The sequence below is a fragment of the Egretta garzetta genome, unplaced genomic scaffold (genome assembly GCF_000687185.1).
Source record: "Egretta garzetta isolate BGI_Z169 unplaced genomic scaffold, ASM68718v1 scaffold319, whole genome shotgun sequence".
NCBI classification, from domain to species: Eukaryota; Metazoa; Chordata; class Aves; order Pelecaniformes; family Ardeidae; genus Egretta; species Egretta garzetta.
In genome coordinates, this window is record NW_009260769.1 from 223177 (window position 1) to 249021 (window position 25845).

At 42.3% G+C, this 25845-nt stretch overlaps 2 protein-coding genes across 12 annotated transcripts in view; one reads left to right on the forward strand and one right to left on the reverse strand.

Moving 5' to 3' along the window:
- Positions 1–2421, forward strand: part of PPP2R5A (protein phosphatase 2 regulatory subunit B'alpha) — a 28151-nt gene extending 25730 nt beyond the window's left edge. The window contains exons 12-13 of one of the 4 annotated variants that reach the window (XM_035901567.1): positions 680–801; positions 2275–2421. In XM_035901567.1, the coding sequence (XP_035757460.1) occupies positions 680–801; positions 2275–2312 (160 nt within the window). In that variant the 3' untranslated portion in view covers positions 2313–2421. The other 3 variants (XM_035901566.1, XM_035901568.1, XM_009646174.2) reach the window with 3 other exon arrangements.
- A 615-nt stretch (positions 2422–3036) lies between these two features.
- PACC1 (proton activated chloride channel 1) overlaps positions 3037–25845 on the reverse strand; it is a 96485-nt gene continuing 73676 nt past the window's right edge. For 3 of the 8 annotated variants that reach the window (XM_035901572.1, XM_035901569.1, XM_035901570.1), the window contains 7 exons: positions 22057–22216; positions 20276–20485; positions 18039–18193; positions 16316–16458; positions 10006–10150; positions 6854–6958; positions 3037–5211 (listed from right to left, as the gene is read on the reverse strand). In XM_035901572.1, the coding sequence (XP_035757465.1) occupies positions 5050–5211; positions 6854–6958; positions 10006–10150; positions 16316–16458; positions 18039–18193; positions 20276–20485; positions 22057–22096 (960 nt within the window). In that variant the 5' untranslated portion in view covers positions 22097–22216 and the 3' untranslated portion in view covers positions 3037–5049. Of the gene's footprint in view, positions 5212–6853; positions 6959–10005; positions 10151–16315; positions 16459–18038; positions 18194–20275; positions 20486–22056; positions 22385–22427; positions 22489–25845 lie in introns of those variants that run through there. The other 5 variants (XM_035901573.1, XM_035901575.1, XM_035901574.1 and 2 more) reach the window with 5 other exon arrangements.

Consider the following 25845-nt stretch of genomic DNA (forward strand, 5'->3'; position numbering starts at 1 on the left):
TGAAAAGAAACGGAACTTAAGTGTTGCGGCTCTGGGGTTCTGTAGTGGAGCTCAGAGCATCAGATATTTGCTGCTGGCTGTCACTTGAGTCAAGGTGCCCAAGTCGGGGGTGTCGGTGTGGGTGTGGTGGGAGCTGAAGCCCTGGGGAGGCGGCAGGAAGGCCCCAGCTCCCCTTCCCACTGCTGGCTCTGCTGCTTCAGGGGCATCGTCTGGAGAACGCTGGGCTGGAGGACACTTCATAGCTCAGCTAAAGCCCCTCTCCTACCCTGCTGCCCTGCCAAGCAGCACTGTCAGACTAAGGGAGGCAGTGCATGTTTTCCGGGGCCAGCTGAGACCAGATGCGGTCTCCTATCAAGAGTCCTGCTTTCCTGCCCCAAAGAGGCTTAGTCCCTTAATTTGTTTGCATGTGATAACGAACCTCCTTCGAACTGCAGCCATCAGTGCAAAACCATGCTACTGCAGTTGTCTGAGTTTGTTGGAGCAAAGTTACAGTTTTACTACTAACGGTTACCAATTTGTACACTCGCTTTTTAGTAGAGGAAACTGTAATTGCCTCTAAAAATAGCTCTGGAGAAAAACTTAGAGGAGTCATGAAATGTAAATCACGGTCGTTAAGTAACCGCAGCTCCACGTTGCACTTTAAAACTCATCTGCAAATGTACTTCACTCTCTTCTACAGAGAGAAGAAGAAAGAATTGGAACGTGAGGAGCTGTGGAGGAAGCTGGAGGAGTTAAAGCTAAAGAAGGCCATGGCAGAAAAGCAGACCAGCGCCCACACTGTGCTGAATGCACACAATACAGGTGCCAAATAAAAGAAACGACCACCTCCCCTTGGCAGACACAACTTTTTTGTACCCTTTTGAAATAGATAAGGATTTGCAAAAGAAACCTCATCAGTATATAAGAGAAACGGACAATTTTTTTCTCTGGCAAATGTAAAGTTTTGAATTTAAATACAGCAGATAAGCGATGTCATTACCACAGCATATTGTAAATTTGTCTAATTACTGATATACTGTCACTTCCAACGTTTCATAGAACTGAATTATCATCCTTAATGAGTGAAATAATTACGGGAGTGGTGAGAATTATGACTTGAATTTTTGATTGTGTTGCACATAGGTGGTATAGTTTGCTATGTACATTTTTTTCTTGTTTTATATGTGCGTTTCACATCGCTGCATACTTTGGATAAGACTATAGAAAAGGCTTCTAGTTGTGCTGTATTTTCTCAAATAAAACCGAGGTACGTTACCAGTAACTTGAGATATTCAGTATGGGCCCCGTACAGCACTGAAAGAAAGGCGGATGGGGTGCTGTCCTTGAATTCCGATTTGGATTTAGCTTTACGTAATGCTCCCATTAGAATGAGGCAAAGCAGGGAGAGAAAGTTGGCTCGAAGAGGTTGGGGTGGTCCTGGCGCCTGACCTACCACTTGCTGAGCGCCTCTGCCCTGTGCTGGCTGCCTCTTGGTCCTGGGCTGCTTAGAGATTTCCTCCTGCTACAGCTGAGGATGGAGCTTCCTCCCGAGAGCCCATCAATGATGCTCCTCATCAGCCCACGGACTCCCTGCAGGGTAGTGCAGGTCTCCTAGAGACTGCCTTGGATGTTTCTGCATTAGTTTTAGCATCTCATAGACTGAAGAATGAGACCAAAATTAGGGTTACTTTTTTTTTTTAGTGAGGAGGGCAGGATGTCACTAAATAGTTCCTTGTTTTATTTAAAGAAAATGCAGTCTGTTTCTTAAAGGTGGAAAGTTGACAATAGAAGTCTTGTCTGTTTACTTGATAAAGTATTTTTCACATCTTTTATCAGAGTACCATTCCAATCTCTTAAATTGCAGTTGTGTGGAAAACTTTTGTAATGAAAGATCTTTGGGGAATTGCGCAGCATTCAATAAAGTCTTTATGTTTGTATTTAGTGCTGTATATCACATCTTTGTGTTTATACAGACCAGGAGAATTAGAATAGCTTTTACAAACAACCTTTGAACCATGCATCTGTCTGAAGAAGCCGTGGCTTTTCACTGAGTGGCAGAAGTGTTGGAGGCGCAAGCTGCTGGGGTTTGGTTTTTTTGGGGTGGGGGGGTGGAAGGCTTTGTTCTGCTCTGTTCAGCACAGGCTGGTGGCGGTCAGAACAGCTGAGGCAGGTGTCCTGGGCTGGCTTACTGGCTTTACTCAAGCAGTTTCCAGGGCAGGAGAACGTTTCGACTACACTGCTTGAGGCAACTTTATTACATTTTTACTGTTAATTCATTTTTTTGTCTCTAAGTAGTTGTGTTTCACAAAGGAAATGGGAATAACACTGCCTGAAGTGGCTTACACTTCCACAACCTCGCTCTGATGAAAACCAAGTCACTGCTGCTTTCTACATTCCTGTTTTTATATAAAAAGACTACATGATCAGCTGACCGAAGTAGACACTACCATGGTAAGCAGCTGCCTAAAATCGGGGGGGGAAAAAAGGGTGTAAAAAAAAAAAAAAAAAAAAAAAAAAATTTTTTTTCTTTTTCATGGTGCTTCTTGAAGCCCTGAAACCAGATGTTAGATGCTGTGGGGCTGCCAGGGTGCGCTTTGCCAGCTCGGGAGGGAGATGACTGTTGCGCAGATGCCGTTTACTGCAGTTTAGTACTTTAGTGCCTTTTTTCCATAGAAAAATAAACCCCCAATTTGAGAGAGAAAATATTTTCAGCTGTCCTATAGTCTAAAGGAATTAATAATTATATATTATTATAAATTACACAGATGCAGGGGAATCTCATACTTACCTTACTGACATCTGTGGTGGTTAAGACTTCTTAAAAAAAATTAGTTATGTACATTAAGAGTAAGTAATAGAAAAACAATGCTCTTTCAAATGAATTGTGCAACACTTGCTATTAGAATTGCTCCTGTAAATAGGTATAGAAAAGTTTCTTGGCTGGAATCAGCTGGCCTGCTCCAGTAACAACATTGCCTTAATAGAACAGCAAATCTGATAGCTGAGATGTAGTAGTCAATTTCAGTCACTATGGGATTTATCTTTTTTTTTTTAAAAAAAAAAAAAAGGACATTAAATACTACAGAAAGGTGTATCCTTTATTTAACCACACCTCCTACTTACCCTGGAGCTGTGGCTAAGTTGTCTTCTGTTTTACCTTCCCTGACCTCATTAACAAAAAAAGAACAAAAAATGCAGCTGAATGCATCAGTGATCAACCTGATCAAATTGGTGTTTCTAAATATTTTTGTAAAAATCCAAGAAATAGCTGCTGGCCTGTGTTTCTTTGACAGCAAGGCATTAAGAAAGCTCAGTTGTCTCTCTTACCTGCAGAACAGGCCCTCAGCAGTGTATTTGGGAAAGCAAAGGGCTGTAAGATGACCAGGGAAGTCAGGGGAAGGCTTTCCTGCCAGCATAGGCTGTTATGTTTGTCTTGATATGGATGGTCTAAGTGTGGGGCTCTTCTTCCCCCCTCTCTCTTCCCCCCAGGTTTCTGTCCCATTCCCCAGGGGATGAAGTAGCTCAGAGAGTTTGCTTCAACAGCGCAGCGTTCTGTCTTTGCTTCTCCCCTCTATTCAACCTCATTCACTTGCTAGGCACTGTGGTAACCTGCCTCACCTCAGGCAGCTGCAATATTGGCCCTGCTGCACTGAACCTGTTCTTGCAGCGAAACTCCCACCCCACCCCCCCAAAAAAAGTGTGATCAAGTTGATTCACAATTTGAATGGCAGAGTCTGGGCTGTTTGAAGCATGACAGGACAGGAGCAGGAACTGTAAGTGCCTGGCAGGCTGTAACTTCTTCCTGCCCTCACCTGTCTGGGCACAGGAGAACCCAGGTGCTGCCTCTGTGCCTGCAGCCCCTGTTGCTCTTTTGGTTTTGTTACTACAGTGAACTGTTGTGCTCTTGTTTAAGGCTGTGTTTGGTTAATGCAGTACCTTGATTTGCTCTGGAAATCAGCTGAAAGTAGTAAATTTTGTTCCAAAATGCTTCCTTAGAAGGCAAAAAAAAAAAAAAAAAAGGGTGTTACTTTTCATAGGCTTACTACTCTGTCACTACTCTGTTAGCAGGGGACGGAAGAAGCCCCTTTCCTTGCAACAAAGCCTTCAGAGCAAACGGGCAGCGGTGCGCTCCTGCCCTGCAGCCTCCCTCTGTCTGAGCTGGGCATCTGAGCTAAGGGACTTATAAGGAAGAAAAAGACACCGCCACCCCAGCACAGTTCATTAGCATGCGTTCTCTATAGAATGGAGAATCACATTTAAATGCCAGCCTGATGAAAGATGATTTTTCACTTCCTTAGCAAAGACTGGGGTAAAGAGGGATGAGCAACAGCTCGAGCCAGGCTTTGAAATCTAACGTCAGCTCACGTGCCTGAGTTGCTTGAGTTTATGTCGAGGTAGAAGGATCAGGAACAGATTTTTGATTTTTACCTTATCCTCTGGCAGTAACACTCCTGCCTGGACCACCTCCTGTGAAGCTCCAGCTGAATGTGAGAGCAGGTAGCTTCAAAGAATGTACACAGTATCTTATTTGAATTATTTTTTTAATATTAAAAGTCACTATAAGTCAAAAATGACACATACAACAATTCCAGTGTATTTTGTTTTAACACATACTTTGGAGAGTGGAGGCCAGGCTGTTTTATTGAGCGCTTTACCTTCCACTCACCCCAGTCAAGGAAGTAGCTGTGTGACAGTAGCAGACACGGGTCATAGCTCCCAGGGAAGCTAAAAAGGTCTCCTGGCCCGAGCAGCATTCAAACACTGTCCAGTCTTACAGAGCTCGGCCTCTACAGTGGTGACTTTCTGAACATTAGTGAATTCTCTCCCTCCTCCCTGGTCCCCCCATATACTGAGGTAAGTTTGTTAAATTTGGAATAGAAAAGCATGAGTTTGTTAGACCTGTCCTAGAGTTAGTTCCCTTCTCAAATTTGAGGGCCAGTTCACCAGCCATTGCTTCTCTGGAAGAAGACATACCTGGCTTGCATCTTTAATTGCTGTATTGCTGACCGAAGGTTATTCCAGTTATTTTCTATCCCTTCTGCTACGAATAGTTAAAAGGCAGCCTTAGTCTCAGCTTATGTGGTTCATTACTTGACGACTCCTCTTCAGATGTCTCTTTCGGATTTTGATCATCCATTTGACGCTTAACTTAGCAAAGTCTGCTGCCTTAAACAGAGCCAAAAAGATACCACAAAGAAGAGCAATTGTGTTCCAGGGATTTGCTGTGATAATCTGAAAGAGATTAATTAAAAATGTTATTCCCTTCATCTGACTCAGCATATGTTACACTATTCAATAATCAATTCCATTTTGCAAAGGGAAGTGTGTTGCAGCATATTCCTTCACGCTGCAAAAGGGGCCTGCAGTGCCTCCTCTGCCTCATGCCATGGTTTTCCGATTCCTCCCATGAGGGGAAAAAAAGCACTGTACTAGCTGCTAAATTCCTTTTAGACCATTTCAAACTTCAGAGATGCAGTCAAATTGCTAATTTTAAGATTATAGATTAAACTTACTATATTACTTATTAAAGATTCACAAAAATAAGCAGTCACATTAAAGATGATCTTCCAGAAGACAAAGCTAAAAGAAGCAACTCCTGGAAAGCTTTAGCAAGACAGCCTTGTAATGCTAAACCAGCTTTTGACAGGGGCAGCTGTTTCTGCAGACCTACAGCAAGTTGGTTTTTTTCTTTTTTTTAACTATACTTGGTTCGAGAGTAGTTAAGTTTGTTTACAGTTTGCAATTCTCCTTGAACCTCTAGGCACAAGGATGACATCTAGGATCTCTGAGGAAGGGAGCAGAGCTAGGCTTAGGCCACAACAAAGCAGCACACAGCTTTGGGACTTGCCCTGGGGTATGCAGCTCTGACAGTCAGTGTGAGCATAGCATCCCTAGGTCACCACCAGAGCCAGGAAGTCTTAAACAGGCTTTGTGGATTTGTTAATTCTCCTAAAAGCAGTGGTGCTGCCTGGAGAGGGCAGAGGTGTGAACCCCACCTGGCAGAGGAGCCAGGAACAGGGCTGGGCTCTCGGGGCTGAGGAGGGTGCCTGCCCCCAGCACAGACAGGACAGCAGGAGTGCAAAGGACCAACTACCCAAGCCTGCCCCACAGGGCCTGCATTCACACCCTGGTTTGGGGCAAGAGTATGAGGACTCTGTGGATTTTTCTGGTGATGGAATTTGGTTATCAGGTAAGGCCATTTTTAATCACAAACACAAAATTTTAAACAAGATTGTCTTTGCACACTCTATTTTGCATTTTTCTGGGGAGGGTAAATGTATCTGACCACCACCCCTACAACACCAGGGAAACAAGACCTAGCTCACAAGCCTAAAACACTGGTGCCCACAGCACACACCTGTGCACTTTTAAGGCACTCCAGTGACTGACAGTGGTCCTGTCTGTCTGTCCTGTGCCTCTGGCTGCAGCATACTAAATTTTAAAGTGCTTTTTTGTATACTGAATATGTAGTACCAAATTCTGTTATAATAACAGATAAAAATACACGAGGCTATCTTCATTATTCTGATTTGTCAATTAATAAAAAAGTAATTAAAAAAATTGTCCAAGCACACTTATTGAAGCCAACAGTTCAGACTTGGCCCAAAGCTATACTTTACTAGAGCACAGGGGACACATGCTACATGTACCTCTTGCTGCAAACAGAAGGCTGAGTGCCACCAACCTGAGGGAAAGGCATCAGATGGTCTTGACCTCTGTAGAATGTGCGTTACTGGATAGAAGGAAGAGCCTAGACTGAAAGTCCAGAAGTAAACCTTATTCTTCCTCTGAATTTCTGCTTGGAGTGAGATAAGAGGCATGCATGTACACACACAGACAGGCTCTGATTCAAAAAGGGACTATTGTTACTCACATCTTGAACAGTCTGTATAAAAGGATCTTTCCATTCGAATACCACAAAAAACAGCTGGTCACTTCTTTGTTTAGTTCTCTGGTCAATATAGTTAACAACGCTGGTCTGGAGAGAGCAGGGGGGAAAAAAAAAGTACACATTACAAGGGTGTAACTGTAACACAGAACTGCAACAGAAAAGTCTTGTAAGAAAGTGAAAATAGGAGGCTGTTCAGGGACTTCCAATTCAGCCTTCCTCTACCTGGAACACCAGGGTCCTAAATATGGAAAGGGCCATTTCCTCCATCTGTCTCATGTTCTTTTCCTGTTTCTCACTCAGTAAAACACTGCAATAACCTTTTTATGCCGGTAGCCAGGGACTTTATTTTATTACATAGTTTTTCCCTTTCAAGGGGGGAAACTTAATTTACAAAATTCATTTGCTTGGACTAATACAGCATTTGGAAAGGTCTCATGAATGAATGCTAGATTACTTTTATTTACCAGAGAACCACACCATGGTGGCAGGAAGTTGTTTTTTTAAATCACTTGTGGAATAAACTAGGTGCTAGTAAGTGCATCATGAAAGTGGAAAGGAAAGAAGCCTAGATGTTAACAGTTACATCTGTACTTCCCAGTACTGCCCATTAACTAGGTTACCATTTGAAATGTGCACTGACCAGCAGAGAGCTTTAGCACAATTCCACCTGGGTACAGTTTAGGATACTAGATCAATGTTACAGCTGCATGAAATCACAGTCTTAAAAACCACAATTGGGAAAGTATCAAGACACAGGGCTCAGAAAAACATTGATCTCTTCTTGTAATGCACCCCCCAGCCCAGAGGGGAGCCACGCAGGGTTTGTACACAGGCAGCAGCAGCACAGTGTGCACTAATCCCCTGCCAAGCTGCTCGAGAGCCAGGCAGTGACCCAAGGGGCAAGCACAGCTGAACAAGTGACAACCAACCCTCCAACCCTTGCAGGAGTATTTACAGCTTGGTGGGCACACAAGGGAGCACCACACCTCTTCCTACATTAGTTTAATACTGTACTGGAAGTAACAAATCCAGCAGTACCGTAACTTTACTTCAGGATTGTGACAGGAATGATAGGTATGAAAGCAGTGATTCAGCAGGTATTAGATGAGGGATGACCTACTACAAAAACCTACTATCTCCCACAGCTTCGTTTCTTTACAAATACTTCAAGATTGCTATCAATCTTCCCCACACCCCTGCAAACACATAGAAACAGGAGCTAGAATACTCCATGTGTCTAGTCAGAGCATATGGGAGCTTTACCACCTCGTGTTTTCTGGTCACACACCTTTGCTGCAGACTTGCCCTAGTCTACAGCTCATTCAGTTACTGCAGCGTAACATTACCCTAACTACACTCATTCAAGAAAACCGTATACCAGGAAACAAACAGTACACAAAGCTAAATGAAGGCAATGGGAAAGGAAGACAAGACAAAGGAGTGACTACTGGGCTAGTCAGCAGGCTGCCTGACTGTGCTATGTGACCTCATATTTGTATCCATCTTTCTGGTGTGCCATCCCCCAGTTTTAGATTTGAAAGGCCAAGGGGTTTCCTTATACAACCTGAGCAGACATTGTACTGTCAAACAAAGCAAGCACAATTTGTGTCTGAGCTATTTCAACTTCTACCGTATTATTAACAGGGATCTGAAACCCAAAATTCACATTTGTACCAATTCCTATTTCCTAGCTTTTATTTTAAAAGAAAAAAAAAAACAAACCACCCCACAAAACCAATAAAACCCAACAGTGTTCACCTACCCCTACAATCAGAGAGTCTGCTGGACTAAATGTCTGTTCATGGTCACAAAAGGCTCAGTTTTTTCTGAGTTTGAGTCAGCCTTTTGGTTCCACTTAGCGACACGTTAGACTTGGGCACACAAAGGAGGACTTTAAAAACATCCTATACTAGGTAAGGGCAAGTGATACAGAGCTGTAGGAGATGAAGGATGGACAGACAACTGCTGTTAGCACTTCCACGGCAGCAGCTGACTGATGCATCCTTTCCTCTCCTCCATGCTAAGGCATTAGTTTGGGACTTGCATGAATCTGGGCTTTGCCTCCTGTCTTCCTCCCTTAGACCAGGAGGGCACCCACCTCAGTCACAGGTCTGCTCTTCCCTTACAGCTTTGCCACATAAGGCCCTAACTGTGGGAATGAGAGATAGGAGAACTGAAGGTTCTGCTTCATTTTAATCTCCACAAAGTACTCTTTCCAAGTGTACCACACACTAAGAGACAGTGTTGTCTCTGAAACACATACTCTCTGAAAAGGGCTGCTCTTAAAATTCTCATTTCTCATCACCAATAAGACTTCTTTCTCCCCAGTCAATGCTGGGAGCAAGATAAACTCAAAACACAATTAGTCTCCTGTCTGTTAGTATGAACAGAACAGAAACTAATTTCATCTCCAGCTAAGTTTGTACCTTCAACCTGCATATTTTCTAGTCTGAAATGATGCAAGCAGATAAGTTACTCCATGTTTCTAAGGATACTCAACAGATAAAAATCCCAAACACAAACAAAAAGCACACAGGAGAATGCTGCAAAGGGTACAGGGCTTATGTTTACCTCCTCATCCTAACATCAGTCCTCGTGGTAACCTAAACAATACCTCTTTCCAATACCAGCTATTACTTAGACAATTCCTTTGGCAATTGTTCCCCACCTTGAACTAAAGGTAGCTGTGTCAATATTTCTACGCCAGTCTCTTCAGACCCTTAACTCAGACTACAGCTGTCACTTAACAACACCTTCAAGGCATGGATTTTCTGGCCTCCCCATTAGATGTTCTCCCAAGATGCGTCACTAGGCCCTACCAACAGCCACGCACATCAAGATATTTATGCTTTTACAGAACCCCTCCATGTTAAGAAAGAATCCAAGTAACTGCACAGCCAAAACTGCTCAGTGGCAAGGGGCATAATGAATGTGATGAAGCAAAAAAACAAGCTCCTGACGTTTCACTTAACCAACCCACCCACCCTTCTTCCAACTCATATTGCTGTTTGCCCCAAGAACTGGTTCTGTTGGCCAGTTATCATTAAAACCATGGCAGTAATTAGTTCTCAATAAACTAAGAGGTCCCAAAAAACTCTTACTGGTGATTTTTAATTTTTTTTTTTTTTTTTTACCTCTTGTTTGAATTCAACAGTCTCACTACCATCTTCTTCTTTTGTTTTCACCAAGGACATCTTGACCCAAGTTCGAAAGCCTCCGGAAAACTTCCAGCTGGAGTATGAACTTTCACAGTCCTTCATGAACTCTGCTTTTTCTGGACTAAAGGAGAAAGACCATTACTTTACTGACCAAACTCCATTACTTTACTGACCAAACTCCATTACTTTACTGACCAAACTCAGAGCAGTAGCTGAGCACTGTAGGCAGGAGAATGTCAGACCTACAGGCACTTCAAAACATGTTCACAGTCCCTTTCATGCTGAATTTTAGTAGTTGAAACACACCTAAAACACTGTGAGGAGTGGTGTTTTCATTAGCACTTCCACTCAATGAGTTCTGAACCACAGAAGACTTACCTGGGTGCCCTACTGGCCCAGCCTTCTGCCTGCCTTTAGGGCTTGTTCTGCCTTATCAGGGAGCTTCATTCTGCTCATCTGTCATCTCTGGGACAGAAAGGAGCAGAGCCAGGACCCCAGGAAACAACTCACCACAATGCTGGGAAGCAAAAGATGGAACAGCCTAGAGGCAGGGCGGGCTGCTTCACCCCATTTCTGGGATGCAAATAAATTGGTTGCAATGCAGACATAGTTAAAATGCTTTGAAATTTACATTTAGTGTATTTCTATTATTTTGGGAACACTGTACCTTTGGTGTAAGGCTCACATCTGCAATAACATGGCTGTTTTCCCAATACACAGTCACAGATATTTGTAGCCCCAGAACCACAGGACTGCTCTGTGTCTTTTTTTTTTTTTAATACTGTGACCCTAAGCCATTTTAATCCTTCTTATACCCCTCACGTCACAAGTGGTAAAGAGGCAGCTCTAAGGCATGTCTGGTCTCCATCCTGCCTCTACCAACTGCACAGAACATGCTGGAACCATTACCATTACATGGAGCTCCTCAGTACTGTCATTTGAGCCACTTTCATGTCATTTCTATGCAATAAGCCTGGTCCCTGAGACAAGGGAAAGGGTTTTGACTCCAATGATTAAATCCCTCTTCCTGTTAAAGCGAAAGAGTATGGCAGACAGCATGCATGGGTAGGTCTACTGGGAAAGTAAGGTACTTTGAGCTTTCAAAGAAAGGTGCAAAGAAATGAGGAAGAAAAGCAGAGCTGAAGAAGCAAGCTCTCATCCCAAAGAGCAGACCAAGCGGGAAGATTTGTCCTGTACCAGCATTGGGTGGATTTGCCCTTTTCTTGTCTTTTTCCTTAGTTTTCGGAACTGGGACTCCTCCCTGCAAACCCAGTTGTCTTGTCTACAAAGCAGAAAGAGCCCAGACTGATAAAAAGAGTATCACCCTGATGGCTGCTCTGTACTATGCTGCCTGCTCAGGCTTAACAGATGAATATGCACGCGTTCATAGGAAGGCAAAACTTAGCACAGCTGTTGCTCTCAAGCCAGGGCTTCAGGTGATGGGCTCAAACACAGAACTCCATTGTGCATACAAAGACAAAGGAAAAGCATTTCTGGGAAGAAAAACTAATACACTTCACTACCCATCAAGACAGATGATATTCCAAGAGCATTTTAGCAGGTTAGGAATATCTTTATGGCATGATTTGTGACATTAGGTGCTCGTTTAGTGATCCCAACAGGATGGCAGTGCACATCTCTAACCCTCAGAAGGAAGACACAAAGCAAAGCATCAGCACAAAGCCCACTGCCCAACTGCTCCTCACCATACAAACTAATGACACGGGGAGACCTAATTCGACAGTGACTTTTTTCCCCTTCGGTAAGTGAGTACAGCAGCAGCTGATGGGACAGTACAGAAGAGCACAGTGCTTTGCCACTCAGAGGAACATACATAATTAGCACTCTGCCAGCCAGTCATATGCCTAATGCAGGGCTAAATACAGCATCCTAGATGCTTTCCAAACCAACATGGAAAATTGACACAGGAAGTTATGACACAGAGCTGAACGTTACAGCCACAACTTACATGGTAAGCAGACAGCAGTAGTATACTTTGCCTTCGACAGTAATTGTAGGCTTGAAAAAGAAAGATTAATAATATCTTAGGAGAAGCTGTGGGGAGAATTGATCTGAGAAGGGACCTCCTTGCATGTGCCCATAACCCAGACCACAGCCACAGGGAGGGGGGGTGCAGAAAGGCAGGGAAAGCAGAGCAGAGAGGCACAAGCTTTGCACAAATGACAGCAGGGGACAAATAACGCAGCTTAAAAACCACACACAACTAAGTGAACGCGAGACAGGCAAGGGATTTTAATCTGAAGAATGTTTCTCCAAGCAGTTTCTTTTAATACTCTCATCACCCCAAAGACAGACAACATCCAGCGGCTGCACCTAATTTTTTCTTTTTCTGTTCAGTAAGTTCTTCTACCTATTACCTTGTCCTTTAGATGTATGGTAAGATTCCTGGAATACTCTGCACCAGGCTCTACCAAGATATTAATGGTACCTCAAGACCATGCAAGAATTCCTACATCACAGCAGAGAAAGAGAAGCGCAAGAGGCCACTGTCTCGCTCAGGTGAACGACAAAGCCCTGGCCTCCCCTCAGCCAACGTTCCCTGGTAACCATTGACAGTTCAAAGAACTAACAGGCAGCCCACTGCCCCGGCACAGGCTGACCACCCTCAGACCACGAGAGGTTGTATTTGTCCCAGCTGCAGGAGTTGCTAATCTAATTCTGGACTGGGCTCTAGCTCTGCAGCTAATCCTTCTAACACGAATCTCGATGGACCAACCCACCAGAGCCAGGGACCACTTAGGACATCCCACCAGCAGATTCCAACGCAACAGCAAGAGCCAAAACCACAGATGGCTCAAACCCAATTTGTGTTTATTGCTTTTGCTTTCCCCCAGACTGGGAAACTCTCAGACAGCCATGGGATCTAATAAAGGGACAGATGGTGTGGTACCAAAAGTCTCGACCCTTCTAGGTTATAATTTATTTCTCTGCACACAGCAATCCAGACCAGAGGCGTGAACATGGAGCTCTGTTTAGACCCTTAAATAATCTCTGACCTGTTCAGACTGGTATTCATCATCTCACGTGACTAAGTTATTTTACATGCTATCCTAACAACAGTTCGTCAGGAATATAGTCAGAGGATTTTCTACTAAAACCCATGTATTACACTAATGACAGTTCAGGAAAGGAACTTGTATTTTTAGCTACACTTTTTTGGTAATTTGCAAGGGTTTCATTATTTCCTTCCCTCCAATTAATATGGTACAGACAGAAGCTGCCACCATCTTAAAAAAAAAAAAAAAAAAAAATAAAGCCAGTGGCCATATCCCTCCAACTCGCAGGCCAACAATAGCACACAGTTCAGCAGTATGCTGTGAAAGCCAGAACAAAACTAGCAAGCAGTGCCAGTTTCATGTAGTCTGTCGCTCCAATTTTAACAGAAGAGCTGCAGAGAACAAAACCCTTGACAGAAACAAAGGGACCTTACTTGAGTTCTCACCAGTTGCTATGCCTCAAAAAAACCCTTAAAGACACAAGTCTTTAGGTGCCACTGTTATTATTGCTTATGGCTGATGCTTGCAGCAGCTTTTGCTGATATGATTATTGCTATTTAAAGCAAAAGTGAGCTGCACATAATACTGTCTACACAGAAACCGTGGTGTAGATACAGCAGGACTCTTCTCACCAATTTCAAGTGATTTTGGATTGCGATTTAAGATGATGGAATACCCTACACATTTTGCAGCAGTCTGCCTGCCCAGCCCAACCGAAGCTGTTTCCAGACATGGCAAAAAACTGTGAAGGTAATTATATCTATCTCATGAGTTCTAGCATACGTCAGTATCTTTGATAACTGGACACAGTGCTAACAATTTGCTCTCATAACCAGTATGTGAGACACTCTGTCAGGAAAAGTAGTTAACAGTGGCCAGTAACTGAAGTGTTTAGAGGCCGCATGGAAGGACACACAACAGTTTCTGCAGATATCTTAGTCCAGACTTCCCATCACCTAAATTTAGCATCCACTGACGAAGCACAAATAATTTCTATTTTCTCTTCTGCTGGAAGTTGGACAGAATGAGTACATTCCACATATGCATGTGGTTTCACATGCGCTTCGTAGTCAGGAGAGAATGTAAACTTTCAACCTGCCCTGAGCTTGTCCAGTTCATGCCCCAAGATGCCAGGACATTACTGAGCAAGACAATCCATGCAATTTGCACCAAGCTATAAAAGACACATCACTGGCCTCTTGTGCACAACCGGTTCTCTTATGTATTTCACCTAGACATGCAGATCATTTACTACTCAGTTTAAAGGCCTACATACCTTTGCCAATTTTACCGTTATCTAGGTTAATTCAAAATCAGTGTTAACTCCCCTTCCCGCTACCTGCTGCAGACGGCACAAAGGATGCATCCCTGAACAGACACCACTTTGCTCCATACATGACCCAGGCTCAGCTTTCACCCTCCCAGCTTCATCTCTGGTACCTTCCAACAACAAGCTAAGGCAGCTTCTCTAGGAACAAAGCGACACTTCCCCATCTCTTCCAGGATTGATTCTGCCATCTAATCGGTTTGGCCTGGCAAATCTGGAGGCAGGAGGTTGCGATCCAGGTCTCTCCCAGGTAGCTTACAGATGATATCTGACAATTCACCAACACTGGCACAAACACAGCCCTGAAGCTGGGACCTTTGCAATACTGCTTATTGCTGTTTTGCACACCTAACCTGCCTCCACACAACACGTGGCACAAGCGTTTGGGACAGCAGCATGCATACTTGCAGCTTGTTTGCAGAAATATTGCCAGTTTAAGTAGGACATACATGTTTTAACTTGGGAAGAAACAGCTCTTTAAAGCAGCTTATCTGCAAATTGATACAATGAACACAGAAACGTATCTTCCAAGACTTGAGGACACACGGACCCAGTTGTGCCTTGGTAAGTTGGCTCATTCTGAAAAGAGCCAGGAACCAGATGCAACACAACCTTGCCTTCTGCTCTGTGTTTCACAAGGGGTGGTCTCAGACAGCGCTTGTATCTTGCAGTACAGAAACAGGTGCACACACAGTGGGACCGGTTCCTTGCTGGAACCAGTCCCACTGTATGTACCACCAGCTGCAGCACAAGCCACAAAAACTGAGAAAAAACAACACAGAAGGAACAAGTAGCACGTTCTACATCACTACTCTTAACTGGTATTTTCACACCCTAAAATATCAATGCCTAAAATATCTGGAACATTAGCATTTTATGAGGTGTTTTAGTACAGTTACAGAAAGCACTTAATGACTTAAGATCTCTCCTTCACTGAAGTAGAAATACTTTGTAAAAACTAAATTCAGCTAATTGGTCTTTGCCCACCCAGAGATACTGCGACTGAACACTTCCAGTTTTTGCTCCATCTGAAAAGCACCACTATGATCATGTCCAAGCCTCCAAGAATGCTTTGTTATAATAAAATCTGTTATTTCTCTTCCCCTCCCTCACCTCATTTTGTTCTGCATATGGCCTTTATCTCCTGTCCCTTTTAATCTGAGTGTCTGACTATTACCAAATTAAGGCTTTTTGTTAGGTCTCACTGAAACTAATCTCTCTTGCCTAGCTTTCAACCTGGATCAGAGAGAACAACAGAACTTGAATTTAAAATAAAGCAAAAATTAAACACTTAAGTATGGAAAGTGTTCTCACAAGGGGGGAAAAAGGGTAGGGCTCTCAACAAAGTTCAAGACAGGATTAATTCCACTCCTGTTAAAATTAGAAGGCGGCTGATCAGTCACTCCAACGGCACCAATGTCAAACCAACACAAAGCAATTTTGAAAACCCCACCTATGAAATTACATCATTCTGTAGAGTCTTATATAAAGTTAGTAATACAAAGAAATACAGTTAATCTTTCAATGAAATTGCAACAAATCAATCTAGGGATCTGATCTGTATAGTAAGTGCTTTTAAAAAAAAAAAAAAAAAAAGTATAGAAATGTTAGTGTTCTCAGTGCACTTCCTGAGCACACTGCCCAGGACAGCACACTTCCTGACCACCCACAGCAGATGACAGCAGTAAGCCAGCACAAACGTCAAACTTTTAGAAAGTGCAGCAAAAAATGGCTTGAAGCATAGCTGAAGGGCAGTTTTTGTCACTGAAAAAAGTCCTCAATTCATTTTCTAAAAAATAAGACTAGTACCTAAATTATGAAAGAGCACCAACATAACCCAAACATTAAAAAAAAGCCTGTCTGATTTTACTAAAAAAGCCCTACTTTCACTAGTATTGCTGTAGCAAGTTCAATGCAGTTACAGGCTCATCCCTTTACGTACCTGTTGATGAAGTCTTGGAAAGAAGAAAACAGAAGGTAGTCAATGGCACTAAAATCTTGGTCTGTTCCATTTAAATGAAACTGCAGAAACACCAGTTCCTTTCTCTTCACATCACGAGGGCCTTGAACAACCAAAGCATACTTCTGTAAGCAAACAGAGAGATAGTGAGAGTAGCAAAGGAATCCTCATTTCCTGTTCATGAGTTTGCCATCTGTCACTAATACCCTATAGAAATTTAATACACACCGAGATTTTCTTGGCCGCTACTAAGCATACATCTATTAAAATATCTTAACAAGAATGCCACCATTTAGTTTTAAAATTAAATTAAATTGCCTCCTTTTAGTTTAAAAAATAAATCTTCACATCAAGATTTAGTGTTTTTCTAGGAAATTTGTTTTAGCTCTATCATAGTCCTTTGAGTTTGTGTGGAATTACCAGTCAAGGCCCTGCAACCTGCACAGGGACAATCTTGGAGCATTAAAGTCTAGGAACTTTCAGCTCTTCACACAAAACAAGTTAATGTGGAGAACATCAGGCTTCACCTTGAGAAAGGGGAACAGTTTCGCAGCCCCCAGCAACTAAAGTAAGTTGCTGAAAGAGAAAAAAAAAAAAAAAAAACCAACCAAACACCACAACAAAAAAACCCACACAAACAAACAAAACAAAAAACCAACCAAACAAACAAAAAACCCAAAAAATTCTAGAAGGCAGAATACAACTTAAAGTAGTGTGAGCATTTATATCGAACGGCAAGCTGCTGCTTGCAAAAGGACTCTGCCAACTTGAACAGGGCTCTACATGGTTCAGAGGTCTCTGCCTCAGTGCCTCTCCACCCTGCTGCAGGACTAAAGCCTATTGGATCAGCAAGTTTCTAAATGAATCTACCACACAGTATAAAATGCAGGTTCTCAGTTTGTTAAAATGTGCAAAAAGAGCATATTAGTGGCAGAAATTAAATTAGACTTCCACCTAGACTATTACTTCAACTATACTAAGGAGCTGCTTCCCAGAAAGAAATGGGGACTAGACAAAAGGCAAAACACAAAGAGGGAAAAAAGTTGACCAAACAGGTACCTAGACCGTTTGTTTATTCACATTTAGTTTCCTTAATAACAACCTCAGCAATCATTTTGGATACAAATGACCATACTTAATACCTTATTTTTTGAACATTTATTTATACAGAACCTAGATTCCCTGCATTTTTAAGGGAAATTTAAGACAGACTATCACTCAATGTACCCATCATATTGGCTCACAGCATTTCAGTGTACTGAAAGACTTGGTGCCCAGTTAAGATTTTTCCAAGTGTGACAAAAATAGTAAGTAATTCCCATCAAACATACAAAAAGAGGTAAGCTATCCTACTTCAACAGAATGACTGCTAGTGCTCATAATCAAAGCTAGATTTACTGTGTCAAGGAGTATGCTTGCCAGTTCATTTAGGAGAGGAACGAAGCAAGAATTTCATTGTGAAAAATTACTTATTTTGTCCAATTCAGATTTTCATGCCGCACACACCCACATGACAGCTAATCACCCATAACACATACACACACCGAATAGGGCCTTTTACATTTCTGAAAACAAAAGGACAGATGGCTTGAAAAAAACTAGAAGCAAGAATTTTTTTGCAGCACTAAGTAAATATTTTTACTTTCACATACCATTATGAGCAGAAATCCCCCACTGAATAAGCTTTGTTCTATATTATTATTACCATAGTTTGATTGGTAAAAGGATCTGTGTAGTTGATTCTCTGAGTTGTGCATTCAATGTCTCCTGGCTGACCTGGATTTATCAGAGGCGGGATGTGGTCATAGTAATGATGCTTGCAGCTAAGCAGCCGAGCCTTGCCTGGGTAAAAGGCAATACCTGTTTTGGAAAAAAAAAAAACAAAACAAACCAACAAAAAACCCCAACAACTTTGAAGAGAGCTGATTGCTTTCTCAAGTACACAGATTTCCATTCTGGAATTTAATCCCCCAGGATACTGAGCTATCCTCAAGATCCAGCAAAACAATCAAGTTAGATCACGTGCTTCAGCATTCTTCTGGAGCAGGACAACAGTGCCAGCTGCATCAGGACAGAACCCCCATGATGCGTTTAAAAAAAAAAAAAAAAAAATCATCAGGGTTCATGTTCTGTTATGACAATTTGAGGTTCACAGAAGCTACTAAGTTTCCCCTCATTTTCCAGACAGCCAACACCTAACACATCAGTCCCTCTGGCCCCAAATTAAATGAATGTGCAAAGTAAGTTAGGAGACTATTGAAGTCAAATGGGACGTGTAGTGCTTCAGCATGTACATGTTTTCAGATATTATCACTGAACATGTCAAATTTTAATTGGAAATAATGTGTGTACTATACATGACAAACCAAAGATCACTGCTGATCTAATAAAAGTGAGAAGATGCTCTTCAGAACATCTAGCATCTTCTGCTCACTGAATACAATGTCACAATAAAAATCAAAGCCATCAAACAAGGACTAACTTTTACCATCCCTTATTCCTTACATCACTAGGTAGGCAGGCTACTACTTCACCGGTACAGAAATTCATACATACCATAAATCTACGGTTTCATACCAACAGCATGCATTAAAAAAAAAAAAAACAACCTCCGCTGTAGAAGGCTAGCAAAAGAAAAAGCTCAAAACCCCAAATCCTTTTATGCCATGTATGCCACATTTAGTATTGGAAACAAGCTTGCCTGAAGATAATCTAGACCAACGACCAAAAAAAAGTATGACTTGAGTTATTAGATATGATTAACTCAGGCAACTGAGATGACCTGTCCACCAAAATGCAATTCATCAAAGCAGTCAGTATGTATCGGCGTAAAAATGCTTCATCCCTTTCTTCAGTGCTCCATGCTTGCAACTTGCCATCTCATCACTTTAACAGAGCAATGAAGTAAATGGCTACATTAATCTAGGCTCTCCAATCTGGCAGGGATCCCCGCCAATACTTTTGGATTTATATGTATGTTGCTTTGCTGCTTTAAATGACATTTTCTTCCTGTTGCGCACGAAAAAAAAAACCAAAACCAAACAACAAAAAAAGGGGAAAGCCTGCTCTTAACAGTCAGATCCATATGGTCCAAACAAGGACCTACTTACAGATCTGAGCCTAACTGACCATACAGAAAAACAACTACAGGAATATGGCAACAAGTTGAAACACTCACCTTTCAGCCACAGTTACTGGAGTGGTTATTCCTAAAATGTGGTAACACTTCAAAAAAAAGTGTAATTTTTAAGTTGGAAACTGACCTATGACTGTTTGAGTTGCATTTGCTACCGCAGGTCTATTTATGAGTGGTTACTGGATAATTTAAAAAAATAATGATAGAACCCACTATTCAAAAACACTTCTGTGGCGTAATCCCTCTGCAAACTGCAATATAGTTTTCTGATGCCACACTGCATTTTTATGCCAATATTGTTCTCTACAGTCACATCACATTTTCATTGCCTACTGATGTAATACCAAGTTGTAAACAATGCAGAACAGAAGCAGAAAGTTTGAGAAATGAGCAAGTGCATTTGAGAAATTCACCTTCTTTACTGTCAACAGCATCTCACTGTCCAGTGCAGCACTGAGGTCCTGATACGCATCCTATGTGATACCCTGTTTGAAAAATACTCCGTTTCGGGAGTATTGCATAAGGAATTTAGAGTCTGCAAACACTTCTTAACTACCAAATGTTGCATGATGCTCTGCAGCTACTGTCATTCTGTTATTGGCATGAAAACCCCAAAATGTCCTCAAAATTTGTCCCACAATATGAAAAATTTCCATGCAAAGTTAACACAACAGATTAGAAAAGAACTGAAAGACCTGGGTCAAAGTATTATATGTACTCTGGGCCATGGAGAATCAACACCAAAAATGTAAAACAATTCAAGATAAATGTGAATAACAACTCATTTTATTTGTTACCAGTCTTACCAGGTGCATCGTAGAAGGACACTTCCTTATAAGAGACAGACATCACTGGGTGCTTAAGCTTCTCCCTGAAGTCACTGATGGTTTGGTAGACAAGGAACACAGCTACAGCCATGAGCAGCAGATAAATAAACAGGAGAATTACTGAAAAAACATTCTTTAGGCAGGTCTTGCTGAAACGCAAAGAAGGGGCAGTGGTACCCAGTTCACTATCTGGAACCAAAGAGAAGATGGATTAAGACTTTAAAATACAGATACTTGGGCTGAATTTAAAGATCAATCAATCACTTGAGAGTAAACTAAGCCTCAGTTTGATTTAAAAATCCCAGAACTATTGCTGGTTTTGATGATCAGTCAGACAGATGCTTCCTTCTCAAGCATGAGGCATAATCATCCAAAGATCTTGCCTCTTTTTCACATGTTGAATTTGGAACTCTGCTTAAGGACACAGCAGGCAGGAAACAAGGTTTATTTTCAAGAAGGACAACTTGGAAATGAAGTTCGAAGTTCCTAAGAAAAGAAGTCTGTTGATGGTCAGTCTTTCCTCCTTGAAAAAAACAACTCCTTTCCCCCTTCCCAGTCTGAAGTGATTCTTACATGATTAGCACATGCATCAGAGAGATTTAATATTCTAATGCTCTTACACAGCTATCTGCATTGCATCTCCACCGTGGTAGAAATCACTATACATTTGTTACCCTCATGTTACATAAAGTTTCACAAAAGGAGTGAGCAATTACAGCTAGAAAAAGACCAACCCAATTCTCTTACAGTCCTCTTGCCTTCAAAGTTTATTCTCTGAAGATCTTCAAGCTTGCCTCACTTGTACACAGACACTGCCTTCCCCATACTCCTTCCATTCACCGTTTGTTTTGACAATACTCGTAAGGAAAAAGTTCATGTACTCTTGACTTACACAGCGTGTTTTGATCGTGAGCAATGTATAGCCAAACACGCAAAAGGAGCATTAAAACCCAATATATGAAAGGAGATAAGTAGGCATATTTTATGCTGACTTTTCTGTGTGGTGTAATCTAATGAGTCAGGCCCTCTCAGGCCATGCCACACTCTGTCCTTCAACTGTAACAGCATGGTTTGGTGTTTGTTCCTTACCACAGCGAACACTAGCCTTTTAGTAAATCCTACTGAACACATAACCTCTTACTAAAGTCTGTGGTCACATGTGTTCCCAAGTTCATTGTCAAGAGATGGCAGCCAAGGAAATCAGGACATTAATACACATAAAATTGCACTATTGAAACAAGCATGCCTTGAACGGCTGCAAAGCATTTTGAGAATACTCATTTCAGATTGGCTTACCTTAATGCCTACACCCGAGGTGCAATAAGCCCATTTAACACTGCCCCACACCCTCCAAAAGCAGGTCCAGAGTCTAACTAAAATCTGTTTAAAAGCACATCTGTTCAACATTGCACCTTGCTCATACAAATCTGGCACAGACTTTGCTTGCAATCCACTACCATCACAGATACTGCAACTCAGGTAATTTACAATGTAAAGGAAGATGATAGACAAAGCTACCTCAGAACCAGATGTGCTGAATCTTCTTTGATCGAGCACAGTCCATGACAAAGAAGTGTTCTCATGTCAATCCTTGGAAAAACTCCTTGGTTTTCCATCAGCACTTATTCCCCAAAATAACTAATTTAGTGTCTTGTTTGCTCTCAGAAGGGCAGTAAAAAACCAAAACCAAACCAACCCCCCACACAGAAGCAGCTTATCAGGCACTTAAAATTGGTAATTTCTGGCTCAATAGTTCTCACCTGGTAAAATAACAGAGCTGGCATCTTCATGAACTTCCATCTCTCCTTCTCCCTCATCTGTTGGGTTTTCAGATAGTCGCTCCACATCTTCACTCAGCTGTGTAGTTAAAACAGTGGTTCAATTTCCAAATATGCTCTCAACTTGCAATTGCTGGAATTTCTATGGTACAAATAAAAGAGGCTCCAACTAACCAAACACACAAAAACATGCCCCCAGTCCAAGAGCACCCAACATGTTCCACTTGTTCACAAGAGCCACAGTTATGTAGACCTACAGCTAAAAATTAAGTGACCTGCATGCTGCAAAAAGAAAAAGACAGTGCATTAAATTTAACCTACTTCTACCCTGGTTGCTTTAACAATAACATCACCTTTTATTTCAAGATCAAAGTAATTGTTTTCCTGGCAGCTTCAGCTCACTTTAAACCCTCAACTAGGGCAATGCCCTCTGAAATTAGCAGGAACTACGATCTGTCACTCAAGAACGTATTTTTAGGCATAAACAAACCACAGCACATACCAGGAAACAGAGCATTAGCACTTCCTAATAGAGACATGCACAAAAAGCAAGTTGCATTAAGACAGGTATTAGGGCAAGTAACTCAAATGCAGTCTCAGTCACATAGGCAGGTGGGTCATTACAAGACAACAGTCAAACATTCCTATGTTTCTGGTACATATTTGAGCTCACTGTACATATTATTATATATTAGTGGTTATGCAACCAATTAGTCTTCCAGTGTTTCTAAAGCAGCAACAGAGACCAGATGTTTTCTTGTTTTGCTATTCAGAGCTCTGGGTCCAAACTGCCAAGACACGTCCGTCAAAGTCAGAAGCTTGTCACATCAGATAGGCATCACAAGAGATCATGAAGCATTAGACTTTTTTATATAATATATATACACACATACATATAGTATGTCCTGTATGTTTTCCAAATTTGTTTCATGTCTGGGAAGAACACACAAATTACAGCAAGGCAAAACACGGCATAAGCTTACAGTGTATCATGTCTTGCACAGTAACTGTCCAAGCTAAATACTCAGCATCACCTACCTAATTAGGTAAGGCAGATTAGCTTTGTTCCTATTTCAAGGAAAATGGGTGCACAGTTAATGCAGCAGCCACACTGAACACTATTAAACTACACCCCCAACTTACTCAACATTAACATGTATGCATCCACAAGGAAGCGCTTTTCTTTCACCCAATTTTAATTCAGTATTGAAGTGATCATCATGACACCACTAACAGATCATCATTTGCACTTATTAGGAAAGAGCCCACTCATTTTACATCTTCAAAGCCTGACGTAAAGTCTCCATCACCTCCGGCTGTATTTCTGTATTCATTTCCACCACGCAAAGCAAGTTGAAAGTAATTACCCAGCTGTTTTTAAATACCTTGCACATAAATAAAGCATGATTTCCCGTGGTGTGAGGCATGGAGTGAACAGGTAAATAATAGGCTAAACTTAGCTCATTTGCAGAAGACTTACTAGGGTCCAACCGAAGACACTTTTTTTTCAATTATCTTCATAAAGTAAGGGAAAACTAAGACTCTGCTCCTTTTTTGTAGAACCACACCAGTTCTGTTTGTTTACCTGACCCCAAATAAGCTATTCTGACAGAGGAAGAATATTCACTGAACCTTTTGTACTAGTTAAGCTACATCAGCTAAAAAGCCAGTTCAACTTACACTCATGCAAATTCCTTATACCAGAGCTGATAAAAAAATTTAACATAAGTTACAAAGTCACCGCAGTTTCTCAGCCTACTCTCACACCTTTCTGGTTCAGCTACTGTTCCCCAGGTACAGGCACCTCATTGACTGAGGTTACGTAGAGGGTAAACGAATTTTATTCCTGATAGCAAGAAGACCCCAACACAAGTTTAAACAAGAACACAATATGCAACATTTCTTATCCTCTCAAGAGGATCTACAGTGACTCTTCAACATGTAGAAGAGAAGAAAAACTTGGAAAATGTAACGTTTCAGCATTTCTTAGAAACCAGACAAAAAAACAAACAATATGTGACTATGGTTTATTATCTCTGCTCACAAGGCAGACAGTTTCATAAGGTCTTCACACATAAACCCAGTGAAGGGCAGCTAATGAAAAGCAGGAGTGCTAACATTGCCTCAGGTGCAGTGAGTAGATTGAGCTGATGTGCAAGACCCCCTAAAACCAACTAATTTCACTGCAAATCCTGAACACCTGACCTGACAAGAGGTGAAGTTGCATAAACCCTCTGAGGCCACCAAGAGCCTAGCACTGTTCATCGCTGAGCCACCACATTTCAAGCATATAGCCCTACAAACCCAACAACTCACAGGTGTATTAAGCAACAACCAGGAAGCCAGCACAGCATTATTGTGTGACAGCTGATTCTAGTTTCTCCATGCTTGACAGAATCCCCAAATCAAGGCAACTTGGCAACAGTGAACCTGGCATATGCCGGTGGCGTTCACCCTCACAGGCCAGCTCTTTCTACATCTTATTTTTGATAAAGAGGTGAGACACAGTGCTAATGCAGAAGGAACATAAACTTGCAGGGCTGTTAAGCTTGCAATAGGATGCAGAGATAGGATAGGACATAAAAAACAGGAAGGGCACGAAGCAGACCTTTGTTCAGCATTCCTCTAGGCTCTGCATGTGCAGCTGTGTGAGAAACAACTGCAGGTGCCTGCTCATGACCCAGAAGTTCCTTTTGAGTCCTACACACAGAAAGGCACTGGACAAACGGAAGCTCAGAAAAGGCAATTACAGACATTTCAGCATCCCTGCTAGGGGCACGAGCATCACAGACCACCCCAGGTGCCAGAGAAGGGATGGAAACACAGCCACTGCACTTACACACCATCTAGACTTGTGCCACAGAGTTTGGGACAATCCCAAACACACAGAACAGTGTCAGTGATGGCTTACACACAAGGCAGAAATGTAACACGTGTAGTCCAGTCCATACGTCAGGCACCATTGCGACTTCATTAACTCTCTCAAGTGCCTCCCCTAAATACAAGCTCTTACATGAGTTAATTTCATCCTGATAATCACGGGATAAAACCTTCCTACTGGATAAAACCCTCTTAAATAAAAGGAGAACTTGTCCATGCAGGCCTTTTGCCAGTCCACTGATTCATCACCTCCCAATGCTTTGTAGCCTGGCATGAAAACCAGAAGCTGAGACTAAACAGGCAGCGCTAAACTAAATTAGAATGTATTAGAAGAGAGCCCCAAACTACCCATCACATGCAGAAGGCAGGAAAACATCTGCATTCCTTTCACCTGCAAGATGCAAACAAAAGCGACCTGCCACAAGTCTCCACAGCTGCTGAACTTAGCACAAAAAGCTGCTATCTTCCCGTACGGGAGATAGGAAGGAGGAAGGAATTCCGGTTGCTGTACGTTGATGTGCAGACTAGGCGCTGCCCCGGGCCCTTGGCAGGATGATAACGCAGCCTTCAGTTTCATATGCGAGAGTTCTGTTCCGGTACCACAATTGCTTCTCCCACCCAACAGACCCTCTCCTTGTTAGTAAAGCCCCAGCCACAGAGCTCACCGGCCAGCTGTACCTACCTCATGCAATGAGAAGTACTGCTGCCGATTATTTTAACCGCTTTTAAAGGTACACCATGAACCTAAGCACACCCGAAACACCCGTTCCCTGCTGGCGAGCGCAGATGCAGCCTGGCACCCCAGCCACCCTGCGGCAGGGAGGACGGCGAGGGGCAGCACCAGACAGGTGCAGGCACCCAGCCTCAACGCGACACCCGCCCGACCGGGCC